Source organism: Ilyonectria robusta (assembly GCF_021365365.1).
Source record: "Ilyonectria robusta strain PMI_751 chromosome Unknown BGZ61scaffold_18, whole genome shotgun sequence".
Lineage (NCBI taxonomy): Eukaryota > Fungi > Ascomycota > Sordariomycetes > Hypocreales > Nectriaceae > Ilyonectria > Ilyonectria robusta.
Window position 1 is genome coordinate 418,130 of NW_025764452.1, and position 21,295 is coordinate 439,424.

The 21,295-nt window shown below is 50.6% G+C and overlaps 9 protein-coding genes across 9 annotated transcripts; 3 read left to right on the forward strand and 6 right to left on the reverse strand.

Moving 5' to 3' along the window:
- Window positions 1-944: 944 nt before the first annotated feature.
- Window positions 945-1,549, reverse strand: BGZ61DRAFT_456985 (uncharacterized protein; the record flags this gene model as incomplete). The annotated part of the gene is made up of 1 exon (XM_046246589.1): window positions 945-1,549. A coding segment is annotated over exon 1 (205 nt), but the record flags the coding sequence as incomplete, so codon positions are not given.
- Window positions 1,550-2,363: 814 nt separating this feature from the next.
- Window positions 2,364-3,735, reverse strand: BGZ61DRAFT_481328 (uncharacterized protein; the record flags this gene model as incomplete). The annotated part of the gene is made up of 3 exons (XM_046249278.1): window positions 2,364-2,915; window positions 2,981-3,332; window positions 3,383-3,735. 3 exons carry the CDS (start codon window positions 3,733-3,735, stop codon window positions 2,364-2,366), a joined length of 1,257 nt encoding a protein of 418 aa, XP_046100721.1.
- Window positions 3,736-6,449: 2,714 nt separating this feature from the next.
- Window positions 6,450-7,571, forward strand: BGZ61DRAFT_310947 (uncharacterized protein; the record flags this gene model as incomplete). Its single annotated transcript, XM_046238807.1, has 2 exons — window positions 6,450-6,720; window positions 6,766-7,571. Coding segments are annotated over 2 exons (1,077 nt in total), but the record flags the coding sequence as incomplete, so codon positions are not given.
- A 1,023-nt stretch (window positions 7,572-8,594) lies between these two features.
- On the reverse strand, window positions 8,595-9,698 carry BGZ61DRAFT_590841 (putative MYND domain protein). Its single transcript, XM_046256649.1, has 2 exons — window positions 9,630-9,698; window positions 8,595-9,573 (listed from the first exon to the last, which is right to left on the reverse strand). The coding sequence occupies exon 2, from the start codon at window positions 9,511-9,513 to the stop codon at window positions 8,752-8,754; it is 762 nt and encodes a 253-aa protein (XP_046100723.1). The 5' UTR covers window positions 9,514-9,573; window positions 9,630-9,698; the 3' UTR covers window positions 8,595-8,751.
- A 224-nt stretch (window positions 9,699-9,922) lies between these two features.
- On the reverse strand, window positions 9,923-12,080 carry BGZ61DRAFT_481331 (uncharacterized protein; the record flags this gene model as incomplete). Its single annotated transcript, XM_046249279.1, has 4 exons — window positions 9,923-10,267; window positions 10,316-10,607; window positions 10,659-11,079; window positions 11,126-12,080. 4 exons carry the CDS (start codon window positions 12,078-12,080, stop codon window positions 9,923-9,925), a joined length of 2,013 nt encoding a protein of 670 aa, XP_046100724.1.
- Window positions 12,081-13,304: 1,224 nt separating this feature from the next.
- On the forward strand, window positions 13,305-14,763 carry BGZ61DRAFT_551776 (uncharacterized protein; the record flags this gene model as incomplete). The annotated part of the gene is made up of 6 exons (XM_046255510.1): window positions 13,305-13,454; window positions 13,514-13,759; window positions 13,840-14,042; window positions 14,093-14,184; window positions 14,235-14,405; window positions 14,462-14,763. The coding sequence occupies exons 1-6, from the start codon at window positions 13,419-13,421 to the stop codon at window positions 14,758-14,760; spliced, it is 1,047 nt and encodes a 348-aa protein (XP_046100725.1). The 5' UTR covers window positions 13,305-13,418.
- Window positions 14,764-15,002: 239 nt separating this feature from the next.
- BGZ61DRAFT_590844 (uncharacterized protein) lies at window positions 15,003-16,193 on the reverse strand (the record flags this gene model as incomplete). Its single annotated transcript, XM_046256650.1, has 1 exon — window positions 15,003-16,193. The coding sequence occupies exon 1, from the start codon at window positions 16,068-16,070 to the stop codon at window positions 15,003-15,005; it is 1,068 nt and encodes a 355-aa protein (XP_046100726.1). The 5' UTR covers window positions 16,071-16,193.
- A 499-nt stretch (window positions 16,194-16,692) lies between these two features.
- On the reverse strand, window positions 16,693-17,707 carry BGZ61DRAFT_69710 (uncharacterized protein). Its single transcript, XM_046256998.1, has 2 exons — window positions 17,465-17,707; window positions 16,693-17,405 (listed from the first exon to the last, which is right to left on the reverse strand). The coding sequence occupies exon 2, from the start codon at window positions 17,385-17,387 to the stop codon at window positions 16,824-16,826; it is 564 nt and encodes a 187-aa protein (XP_046100727.1). The 5' UTR covers window positions 17,388-17,405; window positions 17,465-17,707; the 3' UTR covers window positions 16,693-16,823.
- Window positions 17,708-19,527: 1,820 nt separating this feature from the next.
- BGZ61DRAFT_535690 (uncharacterized protein) lies at window positions 19,528-20,637 on the forward strand (the record flags this gene model as incomplete). Its single annotated transcript, XM_046254297.1, has 1 exon — window positions 19,528-20,637. One exon carries the CDS (start codon window positions 19,528-19,530, stop codon window positions 20,635-20,637), a length of 1,110 nt encoding a protein of 369 aa, XP_046100728.1.
- Between the last annotated feature and the right edge of the window lie 658 nt (window positions 20,638-21,295).

Consider the following 21,295-nt stretch of genomic DNA (forward strand, 5'->3'; position numbering starts at 1 on the left):
GCGGGCGGCGATCGACAAGCGTTCGGGGCCGGTCACTCGGACCGTAGCGGCGGCAGTTGGACGTCCAAGAAGCAATCAACGGCTGGCCGAGCGCAGCAGACGCGGGACATGGTGGGTTATAACACACAATTCGAACTTAGACTCAATAATAAGGCTGGGCCTGCTCTGGTTTAGCTCTCGTAGCTCTGCCACCGGGCTATATTAGGGTGCAGACGCCGAGGGTGAAGGCGCGTTCCAGGCCCATCTCAAGTGCCTCAGCCCTAGCACCAGCGGCGATGGGGCCAAGTGCCAGGCCGCCACAGCTGAACCCTCGCCCATGGCGCGTCCAATCGCTTCGGGCTTGGGGCCGACAGGGAAAAGGCTCCCGCCGAGTGTGACACGGGTGGAGCGAAGCCGTCTGCAGTCAGCACCGCCGCGCTGACGGACACCACCTTGCTGCGGCCGGGAACTGCGGACAGCCGCTGCGGATTCCAAGACCGAGCGAGCGAATCGAAGCCCCTGGCGGGTCGTCCCAGCACCACGTCGCGGTTGAGATGAGATACGAGGGGCTGTGGGGGGAGGAAATGATCGCCGACTGCAAGTCGCTACCACCCTCCCTTCGGCCACCAGGTTTCAGGGTTCAATTCGTCTGGATCCCCGGCCCCGTACGTACGCACCTTGAAGTAAGCTTACCCGCTCCTCAATGTCTAAACGGGAGCAGTGGATCTGGATCCTGGTCTGGACCCCGAGGGGAGACGCCTGCATGCCAAGACAGCCCTGTGTGGCGGTGAATGCACGACGGGTAAAACACTCTCATTCTGGCCAGGGCAAATCGCAAATAGCATGTGGATCGCCGAGGGATTCAGCCGGCAAACCAGAACTGGATCAGAACTGGGGTTGATGCTTGGCCCATGGCATAAATAATCACTCCCCCGACCAAGTTTAATGACGGAGAGACTGTTTCACACGTCGCCAAGCCTGAGTCAGCCCTGTTGGTCCCCGACAATGGCAGTTTTTCCGCCTTGTTGAGATTGCAATGAATTATCCTTGGAAGAGCATGCCATTGCATCCAGGCCAGTACAACCCAAGTTCAATTTTTCAACGACATCCATTACCAATTGATTGGGTTTGGTCAATGAGGTTTTCCCCATGTCTTGAGCACGCTCTGCCAAGCTAACAGACACCGATGCGTGGCCCAAGCGCAAATACTTTAATTCTCACTGAATCGCATAGCGCCCCAAGCTCGTCCCCAATAAATATCTTGCCTGTCGTACTACATCACCCGCATAGCCGGTTCGCAGTGAGACTGAAGACGGCCAATCCCATGGCAACGGAACCGCCGCAATAAAGTGAGCTCGCCGGGATGGCGTCGCCGTGGGATGGTCAGCCGATGCAGGCACAAATACTTCTGTTGGTGGGATGTGACCCGATGCACCACAGCTGAAAACTTTACACGGAACTCTCCAATAACGCGACTCTCCATGGCCGGGAGTTCCGTCGACAAAGCTTACCCCGCGTCTTGTGACGGGTCTTACCGAATTGTAGCGATAGACAGAATTGAATTGAACTCTTCCGCCGTCACTTCAATTAGGCGAACCGGATGGGTGCTTATTTTGGTAGACTCGAAGTACTAAGAGGGCCTCAAAAGCACCCCCCCTTGGGCAGGTTCCTCATACAAGAGGGGCAAGCAGTACCTGCACCGCCGGGGGTGCAACCAAGGTCTGTTCATATAAATTAAGTAACCATGTCTGAGCAAGCTACAGCGCCTCAAGCTTCCAGCTGCTAGAAGCTTAGGGCGCTGTAGCTGCTGTAGCTGCTGGAAGCTTAGGGCCCTGAGTAGGAAAAAGTCGATGATTGGGAAAATAAAGATACATCAATGCTCAGTAACTTATATGGGGGAGTATGTCATTCGTTTATAATATTTTATATCAGTATTCTGTGTAGCAGTGTATATTATTTATCTACCTGGGCCTATGAACTTAATGGAATGACGGATATATTGGGACGTATACTAATTGAAGTCCAGGCTTACATATTCTCAGTGTTTTTTTTTTTCAATTAACAACCTTTTTCCCACTTAATAACCCCTTCGCAAAGGAGGAATAAGTGATATAGAGGGGTTGTAAACCCGGGTTTTTAGTGGAGTTAGCCTCAATTTAGTTAGCGAAAGGGTGGTCGGCCATAGTATTCCATTGTCCCTTTTCCATATGATACCTGATGAGGTTCAAGTTGAATGGATGTTCCGAGAGCTTGAATCACAAACATAACCAAGTCTTGTTCTGTCGTCTTGAATTAAGTGGCATTCAGCTGCTAATTCCAGGGTACATTAGATCGTAACTTCTATTGCTCATCATAAGTACCCGCGTCCACCGATGCAAGTCCCCCTACTGACTACCGACAACGTAAGGAGTGAACTGGAAACAATTTCCCACATCCGCACTGCTACCAATTCGCCAATACACACCGCAGTCGTAATTGGTAGTTCCACGGGTCCCTTGGCAAGCCAAGGGGCAAGTGTCGTCGTCGTTGTACAGCACATTGCAGACCACGTTTACCAGGTTGTTGCCGCTAGAACCAAACATGACGTACGAATCCGTGCCGCCTGCGTTGGGGTCAGTTTCGCCTTCGCTGCCGCTCTTGGATCCGTTGTCGGCCGTCAGAGTACCATCAGAGTTGATGGAAAATTCGAGGACGGTGACGCCATTTTCAGCGTCATCACCGACTCTGCCGTCGCCAATGTCGTAGAACGGGTGGCCGTTGTTGTCACCGCCAATAGCGTACACTTTGAAAGTCGGGATAGCAACCACGGCAGTAGTGGAGGTGTAGATTGTTTCATAATTCGTCACCGTCGAAACGTCCGTCTCGGTATTGGTAATCGTCTCCGTCTCAACAAGAGTTGCTGTAGCAGTGGCAGTCACGTCGTCCGTATGGGGAACCTGCGAGCGACAATTTAGAAAAGCCTCCAAACCAGCGAAAAAGAGACAGGATGCTGGTGACTTACTGTGATGGAGACCACGGTTGTGGTGGGCGTTCTCAGGGTAGTCTTTTTTGTGGTTGTGGATGGCTTGATGGAGAGACACTTGCAGGCCGAGGAGAGGGCTTGGCCAGCCTGGTACTTTCCAAAGCATCCGGGCTTCGAGGGGCTTTTAACACTACGCTTCGCTGGGGCTGTCGGAGATGCGCACGTGGTAATATACGTAGTCGAGACGGTAGAGATGGTGGACACAGTCGTAGTGTAGTCTGTGACGGTTGCAGAGTCCGTCTCCGTCGCGGTGTCGGTCTCAGTAACAGTCTCGGTCGCGTCTGTGGTTGTGAACTGCCCCGACGTAATGGTAGAGTGGATGGTGACAGTCCTGGGTAATGTTAGAGGCGGCGCCGCCGCAAGGGAAAGAGACTGCCATACGTAGTGTAAGAAGTGACTATTGAGGTCGCCATCGACAGGGGCACGTGAAGGTACGAAGAGCAAAAGGCCGTGGCCTGGGCAGTCTCATGGCCGGCGGATATAAGACTCTTGACAATGGTGCAAAATGGTTTAGGAGGTCCGTTAGGGGGACTGCCAGACACGCAACCCTTAACAGTGTCGTAGTATCCGCTGTAGTAGCATCTCTTGGGGGGAGGTAATGGGGTGCAACCCTTGCCCGTGTCCCAGTACTGCTTGTTGGGGCATACACCGGACGCGGGGGCCTTGGGGATCGACAGGCCTGCAGTAGTACTGGCGAGGGCCAGAGCGAGACTGGCTGCGGTGTTGAAATGCATGTTTCGTGCCAGGGGGGAATTTGGAGGTGATGGGGTGCCAAGAGATCGGATGCCAAGGGATCGGGTGCCAAGAGATACTAATAGATCGAGACGGCATATATATATATATACTAACACTTGGCAGGTCCATTCGCCGTAGTCTCCGACGTCCTAGACGGCTCTCACGATGCCGAAGCTGAAGTTGGTTGCCAATAGCGGCTCAGCCATAGGCCCAACACAGGGTCGAAGCTGAGCGGAACGCGCGCGGTCATCAATATTTCCAGTCTACTTCACGAGCTAGACAATACTCCGGCCAGGGCCAACGGTGCGGCGTCACTTGCCGAGCACCCTGTCAGACTAAGCATAGTCAGATACTCGTCACGCTATTGGCAACGGCGAGAAGCCAATAGGTCCATGATTCAATAGCTTCATGTTTGTACATGTATTCATGACTCTACTCCTCTTGGTTGGCTTTTCTACACTGCTTCAGCAAATGATGTGGCTGAGGACCCCTGAACAGCCATTGTTCTAGACCAGCAGATATATCAGGTGGGTGGCTGTCGGTGTGTCAGTATTGGATCTAGCTTCAGAAAGCCATGGCAAAAACAGACCAAGGCGAAGCTGGGCGAGGTTGAAGTCTCACGTCATCTTCTTAACGCAGTGGGAACTCTGTGTAAGACCATAAGGCTGAGTACCTAGAATACGTGTATTCCGTATTGTACAATGCGTCGTTTGGTATATTGCTCCTCTATCCCTTAAACGCGTAAAAGACGAAGGAAAATGCCGTGCCAGTCTTAAATTGGATGTCTTCTTGTGGCACTGTTGGGTATCTCGCGCCTAACTTAGAGTGAAACTCACGGCAACTCGGCACCGATCTGCCGAAGACCCACAACACTTCTCCGGCTACTCCGGAAATTCCTGGGGATTAAGCCTGGGGAATATCCACCATGTTGGTTCTGGTCAGCCTAATGCTATCCCCAATTATGATTAGCGAAGCAATAGCGTACCGGCGTCTCACCAGGTCATGGCTCAGCTGAGCAATAAGCATCATGAGATGACCTCGAGTGGGAACGGCACTCGGCACGTCGGCGCTAAGGGGCCTAGCTGAGAATGGAAGCACGGAATTGTGAGAGGATTAGGGTTATACATTTGAACGGCGACCAACAATAAATGCCCAGTCGCCTTTGAGCTTGATCGATTATACTAACCTCAGCCACCCATAGCCATGACGTAGGCATACTTTTACAGGAGCGCAATGCCGAATTTGGGGCATGGATGTTGGACTGTTCACATGCAGCTAGCCTCAATGGCCATACTAAAATTGCCCGACTCTGGAGAAGGAGGCAGACGACAACCCAGATGATGACGATGGACAGCAAGCTTCGTACTTGGCAACCACTTCAATTGGCGGGGAAGATAATGAAAGCAGAACGGTGTCACATGTAGCCAGCAAGACGGATACTGACGAAGAGGCTGAGTGGAACGGAAAGTTAGTAAGTTCTGATAATCTAAGCCCCAACAGGAAAGCCATGACCGACGTCTAGTCTGGTCGCCATGCAGCTGTAATGTAGCTTCTTATGGAAAGCAATTCCAACCTTGTAGCCAAGACACATGGAAATCAGAAGGCACTAGACTATGCAGAAGGACGAGGCCAGAAATTCAGGATAGGGAAGATCCTAGAACATATGATGGGTAACGACACCTTGGCTCGAGATGACGATGGCTGGACAGCGCTCTGCGTAGCGTTAGAAGGCCACAAGCGAGATGATGCAGTGAGATATTTGTTGGCGTCAAGCAAGGGAAAGACTGCTGAGTTCAGCCGCCGAGATTTTGACTATGAGTCCTGGTTTCGGCCTGAAGCAAGTATAAAAGACATAGTATTCTATCAGATGCCTAAACAGAAGACTGAAAAGTGCAGGAGAAAATCGGTAGATTAGCCCTACTTGGAATTAAAGGTAGCTCGGGTATAGATATAACTTGATCTCTGGGGCGCCCTGACTTATCAGGTTGCTTCTCTAATTTATAGCTCGACGCTCCCTAGATAGAGGCTAACTTGATGCTATCCCTTATCTCTCACATGGTTCGCTAGATAGGCACGTGACAGCTCCTAAGTCGCTATTATCGAAACGTTCAATCGTGCCGGGAGGGTTTGGATCTCCTGGGTCAACTCACTGGATTATAACTTCACGGGTGGCAAACTCGAAATTCCCCAGGAGCGCTGGTTGCTCATGGCCAGCTCTCCTCTCAAACATGACACCAAGAAAGCGTGGGAGTCAGCTTTGGAGTTGGTCGATGAATCAATGACACAGCTATAGAATATCGCAAAAAGCCAGAAGGCCAAAAAAAAACCCATGCAGATTTCAAAAATCAGGGCAAGGGAATGGATGGTGGCTATAGAAATTAAAAGCTGCATTCCATTAACTGAAGAGGTGTTGCATTATTGTCAATACTAAAAGTATAGTCATTGGCATCTTGCTAGACCTCCCTTGGGCATGGAAAAGCTCGGAAAAAGGAAAAATGAGACAGCGTATGTCGCCGGCTTCCCTTGCCGAATCTCTGCCTTGTGCGACAGCTACTGGGTCTTCCTGGGTCTAGGGTAGGGACAATGCACGGAATACGAGGTTCAATCAGGACAAAGATGATCCGAAGACGCCAGAACATCACTCGCAACTACAACTACTTCGCCGATGGTCCGACTTACTGCCATTTCCGCGCCCAGGTCTCGTCCGTTGCGCAGCGATAACATCCTCTTCTACCGTCCAGGCTATCCAAGCCCAGTCAACATTCTATTTGGCCTGCCTCGTGTCGACCAGAGCCCGTCGCAACCCGACCTACTTGGCATTGATGCTCAGGTCGCCCTCCTAGCATGTCAAATCGTCGCTAACAATGCCTTTGCCACCGGGTATCTGGCGAGCGACGACAAGGGGACTCGCTGCGCCGACACTGACCCTGATTCGGTCCTAACGCGGAGTGAATATTGTTTTTTTGTTCAAGGAGATGGTAAGCGTGCGCTACCATATTCCCCAATCTCTAATACTAATGACGGCATAGACGAGTATCCCGTTGTTCCCAGTTTTCGGGACTGGCAGTTCCCCCACGATCGACTACCACCATTCTGGCCCTTACAAACGACAGAATCTAAATCGACCTCGAACCGGCGCCCTGTTACCAACACATCGTACGCCTTGACTGAAGCGCATATCATACCGAGGGAAGAAACCGAGTGGTTCTTAATCAATGGGATGCACCGATATGGTAGTGGACGATATGACATTGATGACCTAAGCAATATCGTTACGTTGCGGTCTGATGTCCGTATCTGTTTCGATCGCCGAGTCTTTGCGTTTGTCCCCAAGCCATACGAACATCAAGTGAAAGAATTCGTTGTACACATACTTGATCCTCGTCACACCGATTTTGTTACGTCATACCAGAACAGGACGGTATACTTGTCTGAAATGGTAAGCCCGGAGTACCTTTTTGCAAGGTTTGCATGGGCCATCATACACCTCGTCAAACCTTTCATCGTCGGCGGCGTCGACCGTCGAATTGCAATGTACAGCCGGGCTAAGACGGGGTCCGATGATGGTGGCGGTAAGGGACTCCCGAAAGCCAAGATTGAGTTGCTCGAAGACGCATCATTGATGGCTCTTTACGGAGGCGGTGGCAGTAGGAGTGCTAGTCCGCGGAAGCGAGAGGCCTCGAGTCCAAAAGACGAGTGCGAATTTGACGAATACGAGGAAAAGTCTGCGAAGGAGGCGTCAGATGATGACTGGTATGCGGAACACCTTGAGCTCGTACTGGACAGAGAGAGTCCAAGAGGGAGGAAACGGCAGAGGGCGAGTAACTCTTTAACTACGGATATGACGACGCCTCCACTAGCTTACTCGCCTGCCTCAAATGGTAGTATTGGCACTCACGACGTCTTGTGTTATCCTGCCAGAACTAGATTGAGGGTCGATCTTAGCACACCTATTTTGGATGAGATAACAAGCACTGGGCCTTTAACAAAGGACAATACTGATATTACAAACACAGGAATATTAAGAGGTTAGGGGGCTCTAGTAGATATACCCAGAGAGAGAACTGGAAGCTTAATAGTAAAAAAAACCATAGTAATAGAATTAATAATACAGATTATATATTTAGTTGACTTGAAAGTTAATATTTTACTGTGATAGATTGAAATTTTAGCTGATGTGCTATTTAAAAGCTAGTGAAATTAAATTGATTATAATTGATGGAGCACAGTCGGCTGTCTTGTCCTTCCTGCCATCCAAGTAGACTCACGACTACATGAATATCTAGCTAATATCGCTTGCGTACGCTGTTACACCGGGCGGCACCAAACTCCCGTTAGATAGAATCTTCATGCGTTAGATACTATCAAAAGAACATTGTAAGTCATCCTGGTTGGAGTCAGTGGTGATTGCCATGCTGGGTGAATGTGGTACCTCACATCTGCAACATTGTGCTTTGCTCACGCACAAGGAACTGCTCCATGCCGCCAAACAATGGCTATACAGAGACCGGGCCGTCTTGGTATACGTAGTCACTCACAAGCTACACCGTGGGTCTGACCACACGAACAGCTGGAGCATGGCTGGAGCGACGGCATCGTGGAAACTCGACACTGCACCCGCTTCTGGCACGTGCGAAATTTGTGTTTGAGTCATGGCAAGGAGCGATTCTGACCCTTCTTTCACCCATAAAGTGTTCAAGGATGGTGCAAGTGTGCTGCAAACCACCGTAGATCAAACTTCTGGCAGCGCGAAGTGGGTGAGACTCTTGACTGCGCAGGGTATCACGACAGAGCAGGAGTTGGCCATTAGCATGCTTGCATCCGGATCTGGATGTGCCAGGGCAGAGATGGATTATTGCGGCGGAATTTCTTAAATTGCGACAAGAGACTCATGAAAACCCGGTTCTGTTCCGTTCCTAACGCCCGCGTTGCTTCTGCTCCGTGTGCCCTAGCATTTTCTCCTCTACAGTTTGCTAAAGCACCGACGAAAGCACCGGCACACACGCAGGCTTACCTTACGGCAAGTGTTCTGTCACGTCGCCTGTGGTGTTATCAATGCTTGTCACCATTGTACCGGGGGGCAGATTCCTCTGTTCCATGGCCACCAGCATTTGCCTCATGCTGGCTCCGTCTGCTCCTCCCGGAGCTCGACCTCGGATTAGCTCTGCGAACATCCGGAGCTGCATGGGGAATTGCGAGTCTCCATACTGCTCTATGATGTCGCTCTTTGTGACCGCATTGTGGAGATCGCTCCATTGCGACTGGTCCATGCCAAGCTGCTCGCATGCCAGACTCTTTTCTGGGGTCCACCATGTTGGAAGCAGTCCAGGCTTAGATTGGACGACACCCAAGTACCGCTTGAAGCCCACGATCCCACTGTCAGCTCCGCTGTAGAGACTGTCGTCATCGACCTCGCCGTCTATGTTGTAGTCGTCTTCGACGCGAAGTCGGTAGGAGTCGATGAGTAGCCTGTACACGTCCGTCTCCGGGCGGTTGTGAAGCCAAGTCTTGCGGTCAAGTTGCGTAAAGGGACAAGAGATGCCCCGCTCAAGACCTTTGGGCGGGGAGAAAGCTACTGTCGAACGAGAAGATGTGCCCGTCCCGGATGCAGCCGGACGAGCTCCTGGCGTGGTCGTCTTGCCGCATATCTTCTTGTGCTCCTTCCAGTCGGCCTTTTGGCATTCTCGGGAGCAGTACGGGGTTGAAGAGCATTTCGCGCACCGTTTGATGTTTGCTTGGAGCGACGTCTTTTTGCAGACGTTGCATGCGAGAGCCATTTTGATGGATATCTGGTGGATATCTGACGAATGCTGATGAATGCTGATGGAAGTCGCGAGCTACAAGCGTTGATCTGTTAGTGAAGCAATTCGCATTCTGGGTGATGACTAAGTACCTGAGACGGAGTAGGCTGTTCCAAGACTTCTGGTGGAAATAAAACCAAAAAAGAGAGTTTGAGTTTGCGAGGGCATGAGAGAGGCGGTGTATTTATATGCCAGCCGAGCTGAAAAGAAGTAATTATTTGCTGAGACAATGTACTGCGTAAAGCGGGGTTCCACAAGTTCTGTGCCGCCACGCGGCTTTCTCACGCCCTGCATGAAAAATAGAAGTACACTTTCTGTTTCTTTATCTATCTGCATGAGCCGAGACAGCGACATCGGAGTTAGATATGTTTGCCATATGGGAACCCTACTGCCAATCTGCACGGAGCCAGTCAAAGGTATCTAGCAGATCAAAATTAAACCCTGGAGCATTTGCAAAATCCCAATCTAGCGATTGAAGAGCGCCCCCGTTGTCTGTGCCAGCGTTGAGATGATGATCCAGCACGCCCTGGATAATGGTCTTACAATCCGCGCAGAGGTCTGCGTTTGGCGCAGGCGGGCGGACCCAGTCAAGAAAACCGATTAGAAGACTCAGCTGCTGGATAATGGCGGAGCGGCTCAGGCGCGGATCTTTCGGATGAGTCCCACGGAAGGATGGTCTCAGGAGCTCGAGGCAGAGGATCCCACCAGCGGGGGCTCCGAACGCCATCACCTGGCAGTGTGATTAGTAGGAAATTCCAAGCATGGTAGATTTACTCACTAGCCACTCGAAATTACGCCGCATAGTGGCGAATTGATCTTTGTGCGTCCAAAAGACAAGTGTCAGGATAACCATGTCAAAACTTGTAAGCAGCAAGTTGCCTTCGTCTGCTGCACCATTGCGAAGGAGTAGTCTCTCTACGAAAAAGAGGTTTTGTAAATGTCCCAGGTGGACCAAAATTCTTGTATAGAGCACCTCGATATCCAGGCTTGGGTCAAAGAGGTTTCCAGCATCGTAAACTAAGCTGGCGGGGAATTCGGCCATGGTATTTAATTGACGTGCTTTCAGGTCCCTATTTACTACTGATTAGCCTTGATTAATGACGCGCCAGTGTAAAACATACTGAAGCTTATCAAGAGTTACTGTCGTCGTATGGTCCAGGGCAATTTCGACCAGCTCATCCAAAATGATGGCAATCATATACCTGGCTCTGACGAGGGTAGCAGGATACAACTCGCCCTTTGTATTCCAACCCCGCTCATCCAAGGAATTGACAGCGCTCATCAAGGTCGATTCGTCAGCCGTTAGGTCCTCGTCTCGAATGTCAAGTGGGAGAGGCGTTGTGCAATAACGACGAGTTATTAAAGGCGGACGACCGGTAAATGACACGGTGAACTTGTCGCTGTTGAATATTTGTGCAAAGAGACGGCGCTTGTTCTCAGAGCACAGCGACGGCTTATATGGTCTAACGGGCTGTTGGACATGCATGCCCAAAAATGTCAACATGGAGACTGTCATGCCATGGGAGTTCCAACAGGAGAGACCTAGAGTTGTGAGCAGTCTGCCTTGGTGTGAAAACATCAAACTTACTAGCATCGCCAACAATGATGGACTCGAGCGTGGCCTTCCGACGACAAAGGTCAAGGAGCAAGTCATTGCCCTCGTTGAAATAGCGCGCGAGGTCGATGCAGTACCCAAGGCATGCCAACGCCGTCTCGGTGGACTTTTTGCCGGCCATCCAAGCAAGGTGGCCAGTTCGGAGTGAGTCGAGAGCGTCTGAGATGCGCTCTAGATACGCCCATAGCAGACCTAGCGATTCCCACCTCAGGTTGGAACCGCAGAACTGCTCGAGCCATTCCCATGGACTAGTATGGATGTCTCGAAAAGGTCGAACGGTGTTTTGACAGATTTGCTCCGCAATTCGTTCCAGCTCTGACTCGCCCACATCGCGTTGAGCGCAAAAGGTTTGTTGGAGGGAATAGACGATTTTGGCTACAGCAATGTGCGACCATCCTTTATCCTCGCACGGGTTGTCACGAAATATCATTTTCTCATTTGGTTGGCCGGGGAGGTGTTCAAGGACAAAAAGGCATGCTTGGCGGATTGGTGACGGCAAGTCTCGAAAACGAATACCCTCCCGGGCCATTCCTCTCGGGTCTTTGGCAGAGTCCTGTTCCGTATCGGGTCCGTGTAGCAGAGATAGACTATGTCTTGTCTCCTCGAAGACCGTGGAATGGCTGGTGAAGCCGAGATAGCCTGGACCAGAGGGCGGACTGGATATCAGTATTGGCCTGGTGGGTTCGGCTGGTCTCGCAGCTTCACCAGAAGCCGGCACATCTGTAGATTGTTGATTTAACGCTTGCCTCAGCGTCTTTGACCGTAGAGCTGACGCCGAGTAGACGCACTCCCCATCCTGGCCTCTCTTCCGACATCGGTTGCACACGGGCTGTCGGTGATCACAGGCGACCTTGCGTGCTCGGCATGGATCGCAGGCCTGTGGGCGGCCGTTTGGTCGCCGAGGAGGTGACAGCCCAACATGGTTCATCTTCTCAGCTGTTCATTTCGACATTGCCACTTGGTGTTGCGGTGTCTCGGTGCATGAGAAACGTGAGACGGGGACTGTGAGTAATTAGGAACCCGGGTTTCCGCTTGAAATGGACCCGCTGACGGAGCATTGTCCAATCAGAGGAGGACATCGTCAGCTGACTTCCTGTTCATGACTCCATTCAGACCGCGGCGACCAGGCCGGAGTCTCTCACAACCGTGAGTCTCTCACATCACTCTCAATCCCTTTGCGTAGGTATTCGGGCTGAGACGAATACCAAGAGATTACTGCGACATTTATCAAAGCGATGGTAGTGAGGGGCTTTATCTTGAAAGCTACATCATCGGCGAACGGATGCTTGTGTGCAACGCCACGCTCAACAATAGCCCGTCGCTCAGCGTGGTAGCGTAAACCCTAAGAGTAACTAATTAAGGGGGTGGGCTTTGGTCACAATTAGTTTGATGCCGGATGCAAAAGCTGATTCCGCAGACAAACGAGCCTTGCCAAATGGGGGACGAGTTGAGGCATGCCCTACGTAGGTGAATTTGTCGACCGCGCGTTCGGTAGCCTTTCACTGAGAGATAAAATCATGGGGTTGGAAATAACTGATTCCTGATTGATCTAGAAACCGCAATAGACTATAAATCCTAGACCTAACAGGCACACCCGACTGATCAATGATATGCGTAAATAGCCCATCCGCACTGCTAGCGGTGCACCGAGGTTATCGTTTGGCGCACCCTCGCTGAAGCATCGACGGCTGCTTTCTCATTTCTTGGGTGTCCACAAGCGAAGAAAATTTCCCAATTCTTTTGTTCATGGTGAGAGCTTCCAGAGCGCAATTCTCTTGCCTCGTACAAGCGCTACCTTTTGGATAGATTAAGCATATGAGCTCATCACTCCATGGAGGAACCAGATCTTCGTGGCAAGCCATTATTCCTTGACCCGCGGCGTTGTCTCACCTTGTCCAGTGAGAATTAAACACAAGCTCTACGTGGCGGCGGTGGCTTCAACATGGACCATTCCAGACCAAGCCTGTCAGACCTTGGTCAAAGTTTCCTCGGCCGCATTTCCGGGAAGCCTCGATTTTCGGACGCCCACCTCCGCAAACTCAATCTAGTCAATGTACAATTGAATCGGGTTTAGTGAGTCTTTTCGTGCAAGCCTATATAAGTACGCCGTATCCACACCTCGGATTCCGAGTCATGGAGTCCTTCTGGTCGTGTTTAGTCCTTTCGTCTTCAGGATCCAAGGCCAGATGCAACAATCGATTACGGCACGAGTCTCCGACAGTCTGGAATACCAATGATCCGACCGACAATAGAGAGTTAGGCGACCATGGGAGTAGTTGGTTGCGGGCCGGCCCCCGTCATGGTGCGTCCGCAGCGGTGGCAGTTTGGTATCGTTGCTAACCGGAGCCCGACTCCTGGCAGGTTGTGGGATGGGTTCTCGTAGCCATCGCGACAGGCGTCATATTCGCACGAATTTACCTGCGCCTAAAGATCCAACGGCGACGGCTCCTCGTTAGCGATGCCCTGATGGCTACTGCGTGGGTTTTCGCGGTTGCCGAAGTTAGCAGCCATGTTGTTATGATGAATCTCGGTGGGCTCGACAAAGGAGTCGGAACAACGCCGGTGGGGTTTCATGGCGGTTCCTATAAGCTACAAGCAATCACAAAGGTAACTGAACGGCTTGGGGGACTAAATCTACATGCAGCGCAAAAATAATGAGAGATCCTAGCTAACGAACTCTTGTCTAGGCATACTGGTTCAGCCTCATCCCGTTCTTCGGGGCCGTGTATCTATGCAGGGCAGCTCTACTCTCCATGTACCTGGAAATATTTCCAGTCTTCATGCGGAAGAGAAGGATATTCTTATGGATGACCATTTGCTACAACTTCCTTGCGCTACTAGCAACTTTTGTTGTTACGTATCGCCTCTGCTATCCGATGGATAGATTATGGTCAGTATGAGAATTTATATTCGGCATTGGGCTTGATTTAACAGACGTAGGGATCTAAATCTCGAGAGAGCCTGTCCTGGCTCACTGGGGAAAGAGATATTCAACATCACCTGGGCTCTCAATTTTGTCGGGGATATGCTAGGTAAGATGACACTAAACCGCACGAGATAAACTGCTTTGACACCGAAACAGTCTTTTTTCTGCCTTGGCTTGTTGTCCCTGGGTTGAAGATTCGGACAAAGCTCAAGATTGGACTTTATGCCACGTTTCTGCTCGGGCTCATCACCATTTTGTTCAGCATTATGCGCTTGGTGTATACCGCCAAGTCACAAGTGAGAAACTCAGTGCCTTACAGTACAGTTAGTATGTATGCCGGCGTTGAAGCGACAAGTTGGAGATGGGGCTGACCGAGTGCTTAGTGCTGTGGGCCACAATCGAAATGAACCTCGGTCTTATCATTACGTGCTTGCCATCTCTCCGGCCGTACCTCAGGATCAAGGAGGAGAAATCTCGAGGCTACCAGGGGCCATCGGGATCGGGCGAATCGTCCAGGAGACTGGAGACTGGAGCAATGGGCTCCGTAGCGATGCGTACCCTGTCAAACCGCGATAACCATTGGGATGCTCGCCATAGCAACGGCAGCGAAGCGGAGATTGTGGAAGCGAAATCGGACGAGGAAGGCGTTCCGTCGACAACAGGATCCATTTACCCAAGATAGAAGCATAGATTTTTAATGTTTAACGTTATTGAATGCAATTGTGCTGGCACAATCACGTTGAACCTTCTCCCAGCTTCGGAGGGACGAGGGATCAGCGCACCGTCCATCATCCGAGACAGGAGCATCGCCAACCGTCCCATTGATGATACAATTAGCAAGTCGCGCCACTTAAACCCTAGTGGCCATACCAATACTAGGAGAGACAACTGGAGAACATTCATTATTATAGTGATGGTATCGATCTAGAAGTCAAATGGTTCTACCTCTACAGTCGTGTTTCCCTCCAACGCCTCCTTGATCGCTTGGCACACTGCCAGAGCTGCAAGTCCTGCCTCTGCCGTGCAACTCGGGGACTCCTGGTCTCGGATAACCTTGACAAAGTGATTTAGTTGCAGTTCGAAAGGGATTCCCTCGGGCACCGGGATGTTCTCCTTCACGAGCTCCGTGTTCCACGACTTTGTCTTGCCGGTATACGACCAGGTGGTCATATCCGGCACACTCAATGACCCCTCGGTGCCAAAGATGCGGTAGAAGTCCTGGCCTGACTTTGGAATCAGGGGGTTCTCGCCGGTTCCGGCCTCGAAGTTGTACGGGGAGGGGAGGTTGTCGGAGATGATGAAGCTTCCCACGGCGCCGGACTTGAACCGGATGGTGAGCACGGCGCCTTCTTCGGCCTCAAACCCACGTTGCGATACGGTCTTTTCGGCGTGTATCCTGACAATGGGGCCAAAGAGGTAATGCAGTAGGTCGACTTCGTGGATCATGTTGATCAATATGACTCCGCCAGTCTTGGTCCTCCGCCACTCCCCAACGCCGTCAAAGTAGTCCAAGGGCTTGTAAGTCGCCCAGATGCCGTTGATGGCAACGACATTGCCCAGAGATCCGGACGAGACGATTTCTTTTGCCTTCACCATGTACGGGTTGAAGCGACGGTGGTGCCCCACTATGGCCTTGACCTTGGTCTCTCTCAAATGCTCCAGGAGCTCTTTTCCGCTCGCAACGTCGGTGCTGAACGGCTTCTCGATCAACACATGGACTCCGCCGGCCACCAGTTCTTTTGAGATGGGCACGTGGGTGTGGTTTGGTGTGCAGATGATGGCTGCGGCGGGCTTGTGCGGCGATGCGAGCAATTCGGCGACGGATTTGTAGTAGGCCGTGTTGAGTTCCTCGGCGAGTGCCTTTCCTCCGGGCATTAAATCAACGATGGCAACGAGGTCGGCGTCGTTGTTGGCCACGACGGTTCTGGCATGACGAGGCCCGATGAGGCCAACGCCGATTACGGCAATTTTGACTCTGGGCGGGGTTGACATGTTGGAGGAGATGGGGAGATGGGAGATGCAGTGTGAATTGTCTCAACCAGGAGTCGAAATCTTGACAATAATTTGACTCGATTTAGAAGAAGAAGAGGAAGAAGGAGAAGAAGAACCTGGAATTAGATTGGACAGCAGCACACATGCGCAGTATAATGGGCACTGGTGACTTGATATAGTGAATAAAAAATCATCCTCCGCTAGTCAGTCGTGCCAAAACGTTTTGCCGCATCCACTCTCTCCGTGGGGTCGACCGCGGGGTAATGGAGTTGAGCTTGAGGTATTGTGACTACTCACCAACCACAGTCTTGGCCTGCTAAACATTCTACCGCCTAGACTTCACTAAGGTAGTTGTGGTGTGACGATTCCCAACTTATCTTCCGACAACGGCCGCGAGAGTCATATCATAGGCCAAGTCTCGTCGATATTGATTGAGCCTGGATCCACTCACCTACGTGCGGCATCGTTTGGATCCTTCAACAACCCCAGATTCTTGTCCCCCGCATTACCTGGAGGTGGGCCTTGTAATCATCCGCTGCAGGCTACGATTTCAAGAACAACCCGGAATTATCGAGTAGGTTAGCGACGTTGTCTTTAATGCAAGCGCCGCGATTATAGACGGCGGAAATTTACTCTCGGAGCAAAGATAATTTGCTGCGTTATGAAGTCTCTATCAAACAGAACCATATCTATATAAAATGTCATCTCTAAGTTGGGATTGCATGTTGGCCTGCAGAAGGGCTGTTGTATATGCTACATTAATATTTGCAAATAACACCGGGCTATTTCCTCCGCAACCCTCTGACATAGTACGGAAATAGCACGATGTGAGTATCGTTGTGCAAACGGCATGATGAGCGAGCTGGCCTCGAGAGTATGGTCAACATGTATCTCCCACTCCTCAGCTTTGTTCGCCACGGTGCCATACAGCTTCCCGAAGTCGCTCAGAGGCATACTATCTCGGGATCGACGAACGGTCCACGCCGCCCGCGTAACGATGCCAGTGGGAGCAGTGCCGCGGGTCCGCATACCGGACGGGGCTCGTTGGAAGATGGCGGGCCAGTTGTAGGTTTTGGTGAGCCCCGGAAGCAGATAGATGGCAGCCTCGATATGATACGCGCATACAGTCTCGTCCCATGGCCCGAAGAAGGGGTCGCTGGCGATCATGGTAGGCTCCGTGAAGATTTCATCGTAACGCACGACGCCGGGGATCTGGCTCAGGCACGGAATGTACGTCTGCAGGATCTCCAGTGCGAAGCGGGGAGGAACGTTGCTGGGAATGGGAGCCACCACAGATATATGGCACTGCGTTCGCATCTCCGGATCAGCGCGTCCCTAGTTTCTTTAGTCAGAGATGATCTATCCGATTGGCGAAAAAAGTAAGCAGATCCTACCTCTCCCTAATAAGTGGGCAGCCTCTCTCATCAATTGAGCAAATGCGCGATTTTCCCCTTGCGCCAGTTAGCTAGGGCCTCGGCGGTGGCGGGACTGCCAGAAGGATGTCGATTGGGTATATGGGATCCTAACTAGAAGGCTGATATGGGTCTGGCATGGACAAACGTGGTAGCAACAGCGCGAGAGTAGTTATTCATGGTGCTATACGAATGATGCAGCCATTTGTCCAAGGGGAGCTCTGCAGGTGGCGCTGGCTGCGATAGACGAATTTCCTAAGATAATTTATGCAATGGGTTCACGTGACGTTATCAGGCTCTCGGGGTTTTATTTTGACAGGGAAATGAACGAGGACATCCGAGTCGTCCGCTATCCTTGTTAAGGCTGTGGATGCCGGAGCCGAGTGTCAGGTCCATGCTCAAGCAGCGTCCCGCCTTGTCCCTAAAATATCGGCCTAAAATATCGGCCTAAAATATAGGCCTAAAATATAGGCCTAAAATATGCCTAAAATATAGGGCGAGGGATCCCAGCGGTGTTTTCCGAGAGAGTCTTTCACCGCTTTATCCATAACTGCAAGCATGGATAACCCAGCCTTGCTTCATCTCTACCCCACCTGTCTCTCTGACCTTTCCTTCTTCAGAAGAAACCATCACCAAACCAAGAAACCATCACTACACCAAGAAATCCTGGCATCTCTATCAAATAAATTATGTCTCTTGTACCTTACAACTCAGCTCGTCTTGGCGAAACGCCACATACCAGGTATGTTTCTGTTTTTTATCTTCATTATTCAAAATTAATACTTTCAGGCAACCTTCAGAACTCAGCAAACTCCAGTACTTCCGAGAACAGCTTCGAGAGACTGGTCCCTGGAGATTCAACGTCAAAAAAAGAATTACTGCTACTTCAATATTCCTTCTCAGTCTCAGTACGGTTTTTCCTACTCTGCAGTAGATGGCGAACTGAGACTCGTGGTGAACTCTGCAATTTAATGACGATATAAAGCAACGAATTGGATTCGGCGTCATTGGATCCCGACGAGCCAGCTGCTAGCGAGGTAATCTAGACGGTAAGAAAACAGCCGGTTAAAACATGTCCCAGTCGCGCCCCCGTACCTTGGATACCTAGGTAGGGAAGCAATACGCGAAACCATCCCGCTCAACAACACTTAGCTCCCTTTCTACCCCTTTACAGCATGCGAGTTAGATCAATTGATGACTATCTCTTTAAAAGGCGCTTCGGACTGTAAATATCGTCAGCGAACCTTGCATCTGGCTAGATTGAACAAGCGAAATTGAGTGACATCCGCCGAAGCATCTAGATCCAAGCAGGCCAATTACGTCTCCACCAATTGTATCCCTGGTTCACGATCAGCGCCGCTGTTCTCTGTATCGGCTTCTCCTCATTGATGCATTGTTTTGTTCAACATTTGACTCTGTAATCTCGACAGCGTCCACAAGCAGCAAGGTTATTGTCCATGGTTAGCACGGTCGGGGCAGAAAGGTTGAACTGAAAGCTTAAGGCAAAGGTAGGTGCACAAACTTTACTGCATGAGCTACTGTGTCTTCTCGTGTTGGGTGCATTGCTAAATGCGTGCATATATTGTTGTCGTCCAGGATGCTCTCGTGCCGAAACACACCCGTCATGGTTATCAAAGACCAGCTTTACTACTAGAATACTTTGGAGCGTAGGTAGACTTTTTTTTATTGATCGAGACCAGAAATCATCATGACATTTGGTTCCACCGCTGCTGCCTGCGCGAACCATGATAGGAGCGAACTCTGGTCCTTAGGCAGTCACAATCAATAAAAAATCCTATTTTACAAAAGATGGCGAAAAAGGTTGTCAGCTTCCGAAGGTATAAGTACCTATATAATCTAAGACCCTTGCCATTTAGTTCTTATTCTCCTGAGTGTCGTTTTAGGTTAGGGGAAGCTCTTATGAGGCTAATATTGTTCAACCTTGCGGTCGCAGATCGACCTGTTAGATGCCATTGACTTTGTCAAATTCCTCTGCTGCCCTTCTCACACACACTCATCCTCCATTGCCTTCATCACCCTTGACGATGACGCACCTAAAAGCGGCCGAGCTCGAGCAGCTGACGGATCAAAACATCCTCCGACAGTCGCTGGCCGTCGGATCCGTCGTTTTGACCGCATCATCCTTCGCCCGCCGTCGGGCTCATCGCGCCGCGTTTCGCCCCGAATTCGAAGAAGAAATGCGTCAGATTGGCGAGGGACTTCAAGGCGCAATCTTCGAGCAGTTTGGGCTGTCTGTAGCTTTGAAGAAGGAGGCCCCCGGCAATGAATCTGGCGCATCGAATCTCCAACACGAGTATAAAATCCATGTGAATGTTCATAGGGCGTTCAATCAATACGACGGCCAGATTGGGAGCCACATTTCGGTCCCTTGTCCTTTCAGCATTATCCTTACGGTACAGGATCAGTTCTGGAAGGATTATCTTCAAAGGTTCCCCACCACTTACCGCCTGAGAACCAATGTCGTTGAGATGGAGAGGATTCTGCCACTACCAAAAGTCATACGAAAATCTCTGATTCGCCAATTTTACCCGCGTCCCGACGGCCAAGACTCAATTGATCCAGCAGTCCTCGACGAAATTTTGAGCGATCCCGCCAACAAGGACTGTCTCGCCCGGCCATATCTTGGTCAATCCGAAGGACAGTACAATGGCGCCACGTTCTCTTTGAGAAATTTCCCTCTGTATCTAAAGGACATGGAAAAGTTGGGACTAGGAGTGAAAGATATGGCAAGATGCATGGGGAAGGCATACGCAATCATGCACTGGGGAGCTGGCGCCGATAGTGACGACGCTGAATTTGTTCTTGGATCATCAGTCATTTCGGACAGTGAATCATCGGACATCCAGCATAGAGAAACCGGCCTCTATCTTCTGGACTTTGGGCAGTGTGTTTCTGTCGATCTCGCTCAACCACGACATGTAGTCTATCAAGCTTTCAAAGGAGCCATGGTGACGGGCGATAACCAGAAATTCATTCCACACTACAGTAGAACCCCCGAGCTGTTCCGAGAATTCAGACAGGGATATATGGAGTCAGGTCAGATCATACTCAAGGATAAGGGCATGGACCACCAGTTTGATATGAAGGATTTCATGGACGAGTATGAGGAGTACGCAGAGGACTTTTTATACTAGATACATCAAATTGGCTTACCGAACCATGCTGAGCCGCTAGCTTACTGCTCGCGAATTTAATACACCTTTTTAAAGGCCTGTTGTTATTGCAAATTTAACCTGCCGTACTCTGCACCGCCGAATGGATTAGTGAGGTTGAAGAATGAGGTCAAATTCCGTCTCACGCAGTAGCCCCTCGTCCAGTCTTCTCGTGATACGTGTACCGGAGTTAGATACCTACCAACCCAGATATTTCGCGTAAAAATGACTACATAAGCCTACGCTGGTAAATTGCTCAGCTTCAGCACATGAAGTATTGATTGTACAAAGTCACTTAGAATCAGAATTACAAATGAGATCAAAATATTTAAACTACCCGCTTCCAGGTCGTCGCTTGCCAACCTATCGAAGCCACACTTCGGTCCACAGTCAAATTAAGATGACTATGTGTCATAGGAGCCCAAATTTTCTGCTACATCCATTTCTCTTGCCTCTCGCGAAATAACAAATACTTTCTACGCTGTGACATTTCCCAGGATATCGGGATATCGGATTTCTGCGGTTATGACGCAAGTGAAGCCTTTGTTCCTTGATCACAGACCATCGCCACCTGTCTTGTCATCAGTCTAGTCCTAGGCCTAGCTTTTCATTTGATCAGGTCAATAGCTAGCTAAAGGCA